This window comes from Macaca nemestrina, chromosome 4 (genome assembly GCF_043159975.1).
Source record: "Macaca nemestrina isolate mMacNem1 chromosome 4, mMacNem.hap1, whole genome shotgun sequence".
In the NCBI taxonomy this organism is placed as follows: Eukaryota; Metazoa; Chordata; class Mammalia; order Primates; family Cercopithecidae; genus Macaca; species Macaca nemestrina.
The window spans coordinates 187672085-187686751 of NC_092128.1; the positions used below are offsets into that span (position 1 = coordinate 187672085).

General features: G+C 45.2%; 1 protein-coding gene across 1 annotated transcript in view; it reads right to left on the reverse strand.

Moving 5' to 3' along the window:
- Positions 1 to 270: 270 nt before the first annotated feature.
- The window catches only part of LOC105472512 (ubiquitin conjugating enzyme E2 G2), a 34468-nt gene continuing 20071 nt past the window's right edge, over positions 271 to 14667 (reverse strand). The window contains exons 4-6 of the mRNA XM_011725835.3: positions 8489 to 8607; positions 4430 to 4570; positions 271 to 2396 (exon numbers count right to left, since the gene is read on the reverse strand). Of these exons, the coding sequence (XP_011724137.1) occupies positions 2284 to 2396; positions 4430 to 4570; positions 8489 to 8607 (373 nt within the window). The 3' untranslated portion in view covers positions 271 to 2283. The remainder of the gene's footprint in view (positions 2397 to 4429; positions 4571 to 8488; positions 8608 to 14667) is intronic.

Here is a 14667-nt window from a genome sequence, read left to right on the forward strand (position 1 = left end):
TGAAAAAGCTACAAAATGTCATTTACAGGTTAGTGAACACATCCGTCTCACAGACCCCAACTAACCTGAGAACTCCAGAGAAAGACCACAGAATGACGGAAGGGAGATCAGAAACAGAGAAGAAAACGTGCCAGAGCTAACCCAAATCTGCAGAAAAGGCCCCACCGTGAGGTATCCCAGCTGGGATGATCTGGTGTGCTCCCTGGGGGCAGTGGCCACAGGCTCCTCTGTGGCCAGGTGACAACACGACAAAGGGACACACACTGCAGGGCGGGGAAAACACAGAACTTTATTTCAACAGAGTGATTAGGTTCCACCACACAACAGGGACACCATGGGATTTTTTCATTTAATAAATACAAATGAATAAAAATACTTTGTTAAGAGACTGCCTCTCCTCCCTCTCCCCATTTCACAGAAGCCTCCAGGCCAATTGTGTGCCCCTCAGGGGCCCGTACCCACAGCCCCCGTCTACTTACACAAACGACTCTCCTTTACAGAGAGGGCTCCCTCTCATTTGCCTGCAAATACTACTTAGGTACAATACCGCTCCTTTCCCCCATCTCCTTGCAAATACAAGTTCTTGCCCTGCGTTCCAAATTTTAAATGAGTCCCTTAAGAAAAGGAAAGAATCTGCTGTCCACAAAAGCCCAACGTGAAGCTACTTCAACCAGAAACTCACCCATGACACTCTGTGTGGGTTCAGTCACACAGACCACGATCCATTATGGAAGGGAGGGAGAAAAGTGATCACATCAAATCTACTGTATACCTCATAGACCATCCCTTATTTCAAAAATAGAAATTCCTATTTAAATGCCGCCTGTGTGCAACAGGCCTGGTATTTGCTTCTGCATGTGGCAGATCTGTTATTGCTTACACTGTGGCCTCCTGGCCTGTGCTGCTCAGCGGGCCCTGTGAGAGAACATGGGAACCACATCAAAATCCTAAGTCACAAAACAAGGGCTCTGTCCCCAACCTGGACCCGGGGGCCCACATGCCCACCTCCACAGCCCAGTCAAGTGTGGGGATAAGGCACTCCTCTGTGCTCTGGGCTAAAATATGGTAGAGTCCCTTCTGACTTTTGAGTTGCAAAGAATGATTTTGTGCTAATAAATTCCCAGTGCATCCAAAATGTACAAAAACCCTAGAATTTCCAGTTTATAGATGGGAAAAAAAAAATTTCTGTAGATCCAGAAAAAAACTTCCATTGAAACTTTAAAGACCTCACTTGCACCTGCTCTAGTAATGCACTAGTTACTAATACACAACTGTAAATCTTTGATGAGTATGATCGGGAAAAAACTGTCTGTCCTTGTGATCAGCAATAAATTTCTTTTTTTTTTTTTGAGACTGAGTCTCACTCTTTTGGCCAGACTGGAGTGCAGTGGCGCGACCTCGGCTCACTGCTACCTCTGCCTCCCGGGTTAAGCAATTCTCCTGCCTCAGCCTCCTGAGTAGCTGAGACTACAGGCGCACGCCACTACGCCCAGCTAATTTTTTGTAATTTTAGTAGACATGGGGTTTCACCGTGTCAGCCAGGATGGTCTCAATCTCCTGACCTCATGATCCACCTGCCTTGGCCTCCCAAAGTGCTGGGATTACAGGCACGAACCACCGCGCCCAGCCAATCAACGATAAATTTCTTTTCTATCTACCCCATTTCTTATTAATTCACACTTAAAGCATTTCCTGGAAGTATTTCTAAGTGTGATGGTTTGTAATACATAACAAATGAAAAAGATGTAATTAGATTATAAGAAAAGCATCTGCCTGTAGAATGTGAAGGAAGAAAGGAAGTAATGGACTCTTCATGGAGCCCACAGGGAACCAGAAGGGACCCAGAAAGGGTGCCGGGCCCTTCCCCTGTGCTGTAGCTCCAGGGCCCCATTTCTTCAGAAGGAGCGTTCTGGGTATTCCATCGTCCCCTGGAAGTCTGGCAGGTGCGACCCCCTCAACACTCCAGGGAGGGAGGGAATCCACAGGAAGCCATGAACTGCTGGTTTCAGCGGGGAGAGGTAGTGCTGACAGCTCTGATAATCTACCTGAAGCCCTTTGTGAGGAATACTGTAAAACTGCAGTAAGCTGTCAATATTCGACATTGAGTCATCACTTCAGAAGAGAAGCCTGTTTGAAGTCGGAAAGGTTTAAAAAAAAAAAAAAAAGATACTGTGGTTCTTGCAAGTCTGCTTGTTTGGTGCCAGCACAGAGTAGCACTGTCATTAAGTGCTCCGGAGAATGCTGAGCTGCTTGGCGGTGTGTGCGCCTGTGCGAGGCGAGGTCTCAGAGTCCCAGAGACTTCTGGACGATCTGCTTGGCAATCTTATAGAACTGCTCCCGGTCATCGCGCCACATTTTGGACGCATCCACGTTAGCTCCACTTTCGTCATTGGGCTCTGAAAGAAAAGGGAACGCCCTCCATGTAAAAGGGAGTCCTACATGTAAGCAGCCTGGCAAGGCCTCCCATTTACTTAAAACACTGGAGGAGGCTTTCAAGAGCTGTGTCTCAGAAACAAACAAGAACCTGAGAACTGCATGGGGTCGGCCCCACCTCTAGAGGGCTGGCCACGCGGGTCTCAAAGAGCCACTCATGACTCCTGTGTTCTGAGTGTCTGAACACGCCAGGACAAGCTGCCATCTGTCTTGCTGTGAACACGTGACACCCACCTAAGCACAGGCCCACACGGCCTCCCACAGCAGCCTCCTGGGCCACTGCACTCCGGCACCCGGACAAGCTACATGGGACCCACCTGCTGCTTATTTCACCTGTCTCAAGACACCCTGCAGTGTGGTTTCTCTCTCACAGAGCACCCTCTCAGCAAAACTGCCCCTCACAGCTCCCACCAAGACAATCCCAAGCAAATGTGCAGCCTAAGGCAGACACCTGACCCCAGGACACTTGACCCACCCACCAGAGAGCGGCTCTGGCAGTCACTCCAGAACTGCAGTCAGGAGGCACGGAGGGAACAGCCAGGGCCTGCCGGAAGGCAGAAAGGAGAGAGACCACCAGAAACGGATGACATGTGCTGAAGCAGCGGCTGTGCAGTGTGGCGGCAGTACTGCTCAGAATGCACACGGGGACCGGTTCAGAGCAGAGCTGATGAGGATAAAACCCACAGCTGACATCTGAAGACAGCCTGAGCCACTGCCTCCCTCCCCACCTCCAATCTCCTGGCCTGGCTCCCTCCACTCAGCACATGAAGGGAGTTCCGCCTCAGCCCTCTCAGGATACACACTCGCATCACAGGCCCTGACCTCGCATCCCTCTGGACCCCACTCCACGGCGCCCAAGCGCTCTGCAGAGAACAGCTGAGTGGTCTCACTCTGGCATCCACCAACCCCCCGGCCCTCTGCTGGGTCTGCTCTTTCCTTTCGGACTCCCACCTTCCTTTCCCACACCCTTCCTCCTGCCTGCCCTGCTGTCACCCTCCGTCCTACTCCATCACCTGTACCGCCTCATCCAGAAATGACCCCACATCTTCACTCCCATGTCTGACCCCCTTTTGTGGATGGAGCCCCTTGTCCTACACACCTCAAACAGTTCCCCAAATCCTGCTGTATCCTGAACCCAGAGCAGCACTTCCGGCACACCAAGAACCAGGAGTCCCAGAGCCCGTACCTTTAAGGTCTCCCAAACCACCCCTTCCTCTTAGCCCTGGGACCACTCAGCCCTTCTCTTTTCTCTCCAGGCTACTGCAACACCACGAAGTCTCTGTTTATCTTCCATCACACTATTAGTAACTGCTGCAAGGATGGCCCTTCGAACGCACAGCTCACAGGACGTCACCCCCCCACTCCAATCCCCAGGGTCTGCTGGGGCTCCTCTCCCAGCAGCCTTGGCTCCAGCCAAAATGAGCTGGCAGTGCCCCCACCAAGTCAGCCGCCTCCTGCCTCTGGGCCTCAGCCCAGGCTGCTTCTTTTGCCCCAAATGTCGTTCCCTCCCTCCTACCTCATCAACACCTACACGTCCTAAACATACTCCAGACAGCCCCACCAGGAAGTGGCCCGAGAGTCCCTGCATGTATCTGATCTCAGGGTGTATCCCGCTGGCCTCTAACTGCTAGTAGGCTTGGACAGTTCCCTAGAACCATGGGAACACAGAGGTGGGGTCTTTGTCACACAAAGCTTTACACCCCCAGTCCAGTGGGTGGCATGTAGTCGGTCCTTAATAAACACCTACTGAGGGAAAAAGAGGTTCAAGGACCAGAGACCAGTTAATTATGACAGAAAATACAATATACACCAGGCTGCACTAGAAGGCATGCTTACAACTGGACAAGTATATGGAGATAACACTAAACGGCAATAGCATGTGTAAACTAACTGCAAATGAGTAAAAGTTCATTATAAAGACAAGATGACCCAAGGCAGGAGAACACCTGCAGCCTGGGTCTCCACAGCAGCTCCTGCCAGGCGGCTCGGGCCTTACCTGCCAGCATGCTCACCACCGACAGCAGGATCTTCTCCACGCTCTGCACTGGACTCCACCGCTCCGCACTGCTCTCGTAGCCCATGGGGTCGTCGCCTGGCGCGTGGAGGATGGAAATGCAGACTCTCCCATCAGGGTAGACTGCAAGGGTCAGAGGCAGTCAGGTGAACCCAGGAATGGTGCCCAAGGCGTCACCGCGCTGGGGCAGGCTCCACAGATAATGAGAACAAGGATTACAGACACGGCAACCAAGCTGTTTGCACAGCTGGGGCATAGCCTGGGGCCCCTGAGTGTCACACTTCATGTCTGCAGGAATCCCGGTGGGGCCAGCTCACTCACTGACAGGCTCCAGGCTGACCTGGCCAGTTCTAATCAGCTGTAATAATCTAATCCACTTTCATATAAACTTTTTTCAAGCACTATACACAAAAAGAGTAAATGAAAGGTTATCTGGCAAATATTTTATCAAAATATCTAATGTGATTAGGATTATTTACAACACTTTTCAGAGCTAGTTTCTTAGGTATTTCTAATTCTACCATTAAATCCCTGACCTGGTCTGTGTAAAATATATGTTCACATGGCTACAATAAAGGCAACTGGAATTATTTAAATATCTACAAAAAGAAAGACACCAGGATTTCTCTTGGTAGCTTACTCTAATAATAAGTAAATTATCATCAGTACTACCTGGAATGGAGATCAATGTGTCTAAATCAAATCCCTTTCCACCAAATATCATCATTAAAAAGATACGCAAGGTCTGATGAAGACAAATACATTTTTAATTCACAGCATGTAATCAGTCCTCTTTTACATATAATTGGGAGGAATTCTCAGATGGCTCCGTATATACTCAGACATCCAGCAATCCATCTAGATAGACTCAACTGTAAAATTATAAAGCCATTAAAGTTATAATAATAGAAATAGCAATTTTTAAATACTTTTATTTAACTCACCTAAATTCATGAGTTCTGAATTTCATGAAAATTTGCGAATGTTAATGGTGATCATTTACCTTCAAACAGTCTTGTCTTTCATACCTGGTCCTATGTGTTTCCTTCCACTCATCCATTGTTTCAGTGGTAAATCCTCTCTACTATCCAGGAACTGAACCACAACTTCTCATTCAAGGACAGTGGAAGAAACTAGATGCATACTTGCCCTGCACATCAGGCTGTCCACCTAAGATCCACATCCACAAAATCTGGAAGTTTCCCACTTCTGCGTCGCCTTCTCCAGGTGGGGGTCCCATAGGTGACACTGTGCACCCCCAGAAGCACCAAAAGCACCTGTGTCCCTGCCACAGCCCTTCCCCTTCACCAAGTCCCAGCAGTGCCACATCCTAAAACTCTTGTGGATCCACCCACATCTCTTCATCTTTAGTGCCCACATTTGGTTCCCAAGCTGCCGGTGTCTCCACCCTAGACCACTACAGCTGAGGGCCTGCCTGGCTTCCTCCTATCTGTCCTGTGCACTGTACCCAGAGCGAGCCGTCAGATATCGCTCTGGTCATGCTACTCCCTTGGAACCTTTCAATGGAGTTCTGCCACTCCCAGAAGAAAACATCAAAACCTTCAGTAATGACCAAAAGGCCTGAGGTAGTTCGGCCCCTTCCTTCCTCTTCCCTCACTTCCTGCTCTGGGCCTCTGCACATGTGAAGGACCCCTCCTCCCCGAATCACTTAGGTAACTCCTGCTTCACTCCCTACAGATGGTCCATCCAACCACCACCTCTGCAAGGTGCTGCCCAGACCTTCCTGATGTGACTTTGCATTTGTTTGTGTGATTCTCCCATCAATGTCCATCCCTGTCCTTGGACTATATGCTGCTGAAGGTCTGTTATTTGCTCACGACTGTATCCCAGCAACTTGTAGTAAATGTGTTGGATTTTTTTAAAGTACTTATTGACTGTCTAATTTTTATGATATTGATAGACCTACAGTTCTCAAAGATAATTTTTACAAAATCAAAATAATCCAATTACAGTAAGGCAAAAATTTAAAACTGTATTATCTGAGCATTAAAAATAATTACTAGAACACTAAAAATAATAATCAGACCACCTGCAGTACATAGTCACATAATGTAATCAGTTTATTGGTCATATTTGTCACTAATGCCACATCACAGGTATTGTTCTGAATAATATATTTATCCTCAATACAATTTTAGTATCTTAATTTACCTACAATCCTCTTCACAGTTGCATTTTACAGCCAACCAACTTGAAACTGACTACTTCAATTACTCTTACCTATCAATTTTATTTTTTAACTTTTTATTATGGAGAATTCCAAAAACACACTTGAGTAGACAGCGTATGATGAACCTCCATGTTACCATTTAACTCAGGCTCATGGCCAGTCTCCCTGAAAGAAAGGCAGGCTTCTGAGCATCTCCTGTGCATACAAGACTGAAGTAGCTCTGAGACAAGAAAAGAAGTACCAGATGGTCTTTCTCAGACGGCCACCCACTACCTATGCGTACCAATATCTGCAGTAAATGAGAAGTCCTTAATGAGGGTTAGGACAGCAAGTCTAACAGCAGAGGGCATTTCCACGAGGGAAGTGGCGGGGGTGTCGGGGGACAGTCCTGAAAACCCCTATGGCAAAGAGGAGTTCGAGTAGGGCTCTGCCTAGACAGGCGTAGACAAGGGGAAAGTATACCAAATGGATTCCATTTTAACCCCAGAGAGAAGTCAGAGGCTCAGAAAATTCTATAAATTCTCTCATGCTCTTTGATATGCATACAATAAGAAATTTGTTTCAAATAAATATTTCATTTTTGCAAAATAGGATACTTTATTTGCTTTTCTTCTCTATAGCTATTAAGATCGTGATTATCAGCGGCAATAATAATCATTTATAAGAAACATTATTCTAAATAACATCATTGAAGATATAACATATTTCCTTATTAATTCTCTTATGTATAATCCCCAAATGTAAAAGGAAGAAATAAAAACTACAGTTGTTCAGGAATTCCAATTCCTACTACTGGACACATTTTCAAATAGCTACAGTACAATTCACTTAAATGACCTTATTTTTTTCCTCCTTGTAAAAGTAATGTATATTAATTTTAGGGCAAAAAAAGATTTATAAAAAGGAAAAAATAATTTCAATCTGAAAAAAGAATCACTTAACATTTTTGTGCTTACTTTTCCAATTATATATACATTTACATGTAAATTTATTTTTCAAGAGGAAATTACAACAGTCCTACTGCTTTTCCCAGTCAATATAACACAAATATTATTTTGTTTTATTGATTCTTATTTTAGATCATTTTAAAAATCTACATCACATTCTAACATATACGATATGGTTTGGCTGTGTCCCCACCCAAATCTCATCTTGAATTGTAGCTCCCATAATTCCCACATGTCATGGGAGTGACCCAGAGGGAGGTACTAAATCATGGAGGCACACCTTTCCCGTGCTGTTCTCGTGATAGTGCACAAGTCTCACGAGATCTGATGGTTTTATAAAAAGCAGTTTCCCTGCACACACTCTCTTGCCTGCCACCACTAAGATGTGCCTTTGCTTCTCCTTTGCCTTCTGCCATGATTGTGAGGTCTCCCCAGCCATGTGTAATTCTGAGTCCATTAAATCTCTTTCCTTTATAAATTACCCAGTCTTGAATATGTCTTTATTAACAGCGTGAGAACAGACTAATACAACATATAACTTAATTTATTCTTGTGTTAAAAACCCAGGTTAAGTCAAAATTTTCACCATTAAAAATAACACTATGACAAAGATTAGCATAACCCCTTCTGAGCACACACCCACACGTAAAACTTCCTCCCCAGTGAAGTAGGGTGGCTGGTCAAATGGCATCCAGTTTTCTTTTATCTACACTAAACTGACCTTCAAAATTGAAATCATGTGTTTAATACCACCATGCTTACCTGGCTGAATTTCAAAACCTAAGAAGTGTTTTCTAAAGATCTACATCATAGACACATAGAATATACCACATTTCAAGTGGTTGATAAGATTATCTCTGCACCTATCCTGGTACCACAAAAACTACTTCCAAAAGCACTTACTGTTGGGATGAAACATCTCACAGGTAAATCTCATCTTTGGGGGACTTAACGGGTAATCAAGTGGGAAACTCAGGATGGCAGGAAAAACGCCAAACTCAAAGCAGGTGTCTTCTGGGCCCCTAGAAGATATCAAATATGTAGACTGAACTTCAAAGTACATTTTTCAACATCGACCACAACTGAGAAATAGGTTAAGAACATTTTTACCACTTTAAAAATGCACATGAGGCCGGGCGCGGTGCCTCACGCCTGTAATTCCAGCACTTTGGGAGGCCGAGGCGGGCAGATCATCTGAGGTCAGGAGTTCGAGACCAGCCTGGCCAACATGGTGAAACCCGTCTCTACTAAAAATACAAAAATTAGCTGGGTGTGGTGGCAAATGCCTGTAATCCCAGCTACTAGGGAGGCTGAGGCAGGAGAATCGTCTGAGCCTGGGAGGTGGTGAGCCAAGACTGCACCACTGCACTCAAGCCTGGGTGACAGAGCGAGACTCTGTCTCAAAAAATAAACAAAAATAAAAATAAATAATAATAATAAAAATGCACATGAAAAGATTATCTAAATGACAATGAATTGGTACTTTTTCCCTCAACTGAAAGCAATGTCTCATTCTCCTATTTCAATCTGGTCTAAATCTTAAGTACAAGTACAAAGACTGAGTTACAGGCAGTTTGCACATTTATAAAGGTTAAGAGTTGAGCAGCAAAACCTCTTGATAATTAGGGGATCAGAGAAAATAACTCATGTCAATGCTCTAAGATCTGGGAGCTTTTTCTGCAGATGTGGTACAATCACATTTTAGGATAAGGGTATGAATTACGGCAAAGGATATAGCAAGATTCCATTGTATTTCAACAGATGAGGGGCTAAGAGTTGTATTTTAAAGGTGATTTTTAATTTTTAAACGTGCCCAAGAAGGCATCTTTGCAACCTTCAAGAAGCAGATGAAGAGCACATGTGATCACTGCTGCATGCTAGGTGAAAGGCTAGGCACACAGGTACCACCACTCCAGGCCGCAACTGCAGGACCACGTGTCATGCCTCATCCCACTGATGCAACACTAGAACAACTCCCCGTCAGGGGCACAGACACAGGCATGTGAGTCTCCCTGGACCTATACTTTCCTCACAAGTAAATGGAAGAAATAGATGAAACCATTTCAGAAATCCTGCTTAAGGTTTAAAACCCAACAAGTATAAATTAACACTATCTTAACCAACAGTTCAAGGCATGATGGCCACAGGAGAGGAAAGTGATAGCCACCATGCCTGTACCTTTACGCCAGGGATGAACTCCTCCTCTCCGGCAAATCACATTAATAAAACACACATTCAAGGAGTTCTAAAAGATCTTGCACCATCTTTCTTTGATAAAAAAGCAGGACTGCTGAATGACAGTGACAGACACTGAAACAGTGGAAATTGCATTGTGTGTGACTCATCAGATCAATAAACAAGTCAGTAAATCCGTTTTACTTCTATGAACTGAAAGAACAAGTCCCTTCATAAACAGCTCTGCTCCTCTAACAGTAACGGCTAAGGCAGAAAGAACAGCTGCACGGGGGCCAAGGCCTGGATGAGCAGAGGACAGTCCACACAAGACCTACTGCCTTCAGAAAGAATCCAGGATATGGCACAGGAAAAAAATAATTTTTCAAAAATACATTTTAAATCTTTAGTTAAAAAATAGATGTATTAAAAGTAAAATTTTGTTTTAAAAATCTTAGGCCGGGTGCGGTGGCTCAAGCCTGTAATCCCAGCACTTTGGGAGGCCGAGACGGGCGGATCACGAGGTCAGGAGATCGAGACCATCCTGGCTAACATGGTGAAACCCCGTCTCTACTAAAAAAATACAAAAAAAACTAGCCGGGCGAGGTGGCGGGCGCCTGTAGTCCCAGCTACTCGGGAGGCTGAGGCAGGAGAATGGCGTAAACCCGGGAGGCGGAGCTTGCAGTGAGCTGAGATCCGGCCACTGCACTCCAGCCTGGGAGACAGAGCGAAACTCCGCCTCAAAAAAAATAAATAAATAAAATAAAAAATAAAAAAAAATAAAAATCTTAAAATTATCTTGGTTCAGTGAAATTAATAACAACAGATTTGGAAATATTTATCTCTACAATTAAAAGAAAAAGACAAAAATCAAAAAGAAACTGAACAAAGAGCTTTAGCTTTCACCTGGAGGCGGCACTCAGGGCTGTCGGCAGCAACAGCAGATGCCGAACGGCTCATGGCCCTGACGGGGCTGATCTGCGGGCAACAGTCAGAAGAGAACAAGGCAGTGATTGCTTCGTGGAGACAAGATTTTTTCAATCTAAAAGACAAATTTTGATTCTGAAAACTGTCTTTGCTACCTTTTGGGAAGAGAGTGAATATGGCCACTTTGTTTTGGGGAGCGGGTTACTGAGTGACAGTCCCCAGAGCCTCCGCATGACCAGCACAGGGAACACCACCGAGGGAGGCATGAGCACAAGGTCCTGCTACTGGTACAACAGCTACGCTGGAGAGGGCAGTGCCCGGATGAGTACCCCCGGCCCTGCACTGGCCCCCAGCACCCAGTAGCTTGGGGATGCCTCAAGCCTGGGTTACTCTGCTCCCCCTGCAATGGCCTGAACAAACACATTCCTGAAGCCCAACCTTCTCAACACAGGGTGGGCACACACCACGTATCAGAGTGACGCGTGGCCACCCCGAGCCTCCTGTCCAGTACAAGAGCTCAGCGCAAACGATAACCGCCACCCATTCACTCTCCACATGCACTCTGATGAAAGAGCACCAAGGATTGTGGTTTTCATTTTACTGTCAAGCAAGGCTGGAAAATTCAAGGATGAAATGACTTAGTCAAGGTCCTAGATCAATTTACTATTAGAGTTAAGAGAACACAGTTCAAACTGTGAAATCAGAAATCAGGTACATAAAGATAGTATCTTTAAAAGTAACACTGTTCATATGTCAGGAACGCTTGACAGCACTCAATATTTCTGGCACCTCTGAGTCTAGAATAAGAAAAAATGTCTGGGTAGTGTTTTTGGAATGAGCCAAATGGTATTTGCTCAATACTTTGATAACAGATCTTTGTTTCTCACAATAGGGCTTTCTTTCAAAAAAAATGTTTTTAATCTACCAGGTCGTTCCTAGCCTCAGAAGCATGACCAAACATTTCCTGAAGTGCGCCCACATCTTAAATATCAAAGTTATTTGCAAATGCTCCGGTTTACTGCTGGTTTGAAACTGGGGTTTCTTTCTCTTTTCTAGAATGCCTGGCGCCCAGACAGGAGGGCAGGTGGGCAATGGTGTGTAGCAGCATGCCTGACCCTATGGAACATGCCTTCCAGGCAACTCCTGAGCCAGGAGTGGGAGACGCCACAGTGCTGTTTTTGGACAACTTTTATTGCCATACTCCCAGACAATCTCACTTCTCTTTCACCAAAGATGGCCTCACCTGGGAATCTTCAAAAGAAACAACAAGAACAAGGAGGATGCAAATATATTAATCAATGGGGAAATTAATCAATGGGGAAAGAACTGTCTTTTCAAAAATGGTGCTGAGACAACTGGATAACCACATACAAAAGAATGAAACAGACTCCCACCTAACTCACATGAAACTAACTCAAAATAGATCAAAGGCCTAAATGTAAAAGTGACAAAACACAAAACTTCTACAAGAAAACAAGAGAAAATCTTTGTAACCTTGGGTTATATACAACACCAAAAGCATGCTCCATGTAAGAAAAAAATGCAAAATCACACTTCATCAAAATTAACAACTTTTTAGTTTCAAAAGACTCATATTAAGAAAACAAAATGGAGAGTTGCAGATTGGAAGAAAATATTTTAAAATCCTATGTCTAATGAAGGACTTGTATCAAAATATATTTAAAAAACTCTTATGTCCCACCAACAAGAAAACAACCCAATATAAAAATGGGGAAAAGTTCTGAAGTTCACCAAAGAAGATACATGAATGGCCAATAAGCCTATTAAGAGATGCTCAACATCATTAGTCGTCAAGGAAATCCAAGTCAAATCTGTACGGAGACCGCACTTTACACCCACCAGAACAGCTATTATCAGACAACAGTGTTGGTGTGGAAGTAGAGAAACTAGAACACTCATACACTGCTAGTGGGAATGCAAAATGGTGAGCTACTCTAGAAAGACAGTCTGATAGCTTCTTAAAACATTAAATGCAAATTTACTCCATACCCCAGCAATTCCAGACCTCTATATCTAGTCTAGAGAAATGAACCCCATGTCCACACAGACAGTGTGACATGACAAGTATTTACAGCAGCATTTGCTCAAAAGAGCCAAGAAGTAGGAAGCCCAAAAGTCCATCAACTGGGGAATGGAAAAGGAAGGAGCTGCTGATATGCAGTATAACGTGGATGAATCGCAAACATGTTCTGCCAAGTAAAAGAAGTCAGGCACAGATGATTAGACAGTGAATTCCACGTATAGGAAAAGTCAGAAAAGGCAAATCTATAGTCAGAGGAAAGAGTAGGGATTGCCTGTGGGTTGGAATGGGAACTGACTGCAAATAGGCTTAAGGATCTTTTTGGAAATATTCTAAAACTGGATTGTGGTGATGACTGCAAAACTCTAGAAATTTACTAAAACCACTGACTTCTATACTTAATGCAGGTAAAATGTACAGTATGTTAATTATCTCAATAAAGCTGTTCAGGCTGGGTGCCTTGGCTCCTGCCTGTAATCCCAGCACTTTGGGAGGCTAAGGCAGAAGGATCGCTTGAAGACAGGAGTTCGAGACCAGCCTGGAAAAGAGAGCAAGACCAAAGCATTTTAAAAACCAGCTGGGCGTGGTGGTGTGCGCCTGTGGTCCCAGCTACTTGGGAGGCTGAGGTGGGAGGATTGTTTGAGCCTGGGAATTGGAGGCTGCAGTGAGTTGTGATTAGGCCACTGCACTTCAGCGTAGGTGACAGAGCTAGACCATGTCTCCATAAGAAAGGGAGAGGTGGGGAGGGAAAAAGGAGGGGAGAAAGGAAGAGAGAAAGGAAGGGAGAGAGGAGACGAGAGGAAGGAAGGATGGACAGACGGTTCCAGACCTATTATTCTAGAATCTGCCTTTATCATCTATATTGTGTACATCTTTCCATGCCAGGATGAAAATTCCACCTGAACTGTTTTAGAGCTACATGGCATTACTCTATATAGATGCTCCATAAATTATGTGGAAGAGTGATGTTTCCTTTTTTATTAATGCAATGAATGTGGCAATAACTTCTTCATATAGGGAACTTTGTTTGTTTTTTTGTTTTTTTGTTTTGTTTTGTTTTGTTTTTTTGAGACGGAGTCTCACGCTGTTGCCCAGGCTGGAGTGCAGTGGCGCGATCTCGGCTCACTGCAAGCTCCGCCTCCCGGGTTCCCGCCATTCTCCTGCCTCAGCCTCCTGAGTAGCTGGGACTACAGGTGCCCGCCACCACGCCCGGCTAATTTTTTTTGTATTTTTAGTAGAGACGGGGTTTCACTGTGGTCTCGATCTCCTGACCTTGTGATCCGCCCGCCTCGGCCTCCCAAAGTGCTGGGATTACAGGCTTGAGCCACCGCGCCCGGCCATATAGGGAACTTTGTAACACTTTTGTTGAAGAAACTGCTATGGTGAGATTACATACAATACAAATTATAAACACCTATTTTATTATCTCGGGTCTATTTTAGCAAGGCATAATACTGCCAAGAGATGCTCTGTGACAGTCTTCAGTCAACAAGAAATCTGGACATAAAGGGAGGCTGCTGTGCCCCCGACACTTGCCCCCAGTGTGAGAAGGGCTCCGGGTAGAAGTGGCAGCCTGGGAACCCTCAAGCTGGCTGCCGTGAGCCAGTTGGAGAACCTGGGAGCATCCATCCACCAGCTGGGCCCCAAACACACCATTCAGTAAAGGAAGGTCCTTATTTCACCACAGCCTCTAGAACCACTGGTCTGGGGAGGTGACAGCAGTCAGGCACGAACCATCAGGAAGGTCACTATGCCAGCTGATCTGGGAATGCTGGGGCAGGACACAGCAGACAGCAACGGCCAAGGGACTCCACGGCTTGTCCGGCCACTGGGGTTGAACAGCTGTCTAGGGCTCCTTCCATCCTACAGAAGTGCATCAGTGAAAGAGGGCACCCACCCTCTCTGCAGCTGCACCCCCGTCACCATGGCTTAGTGGCAATGG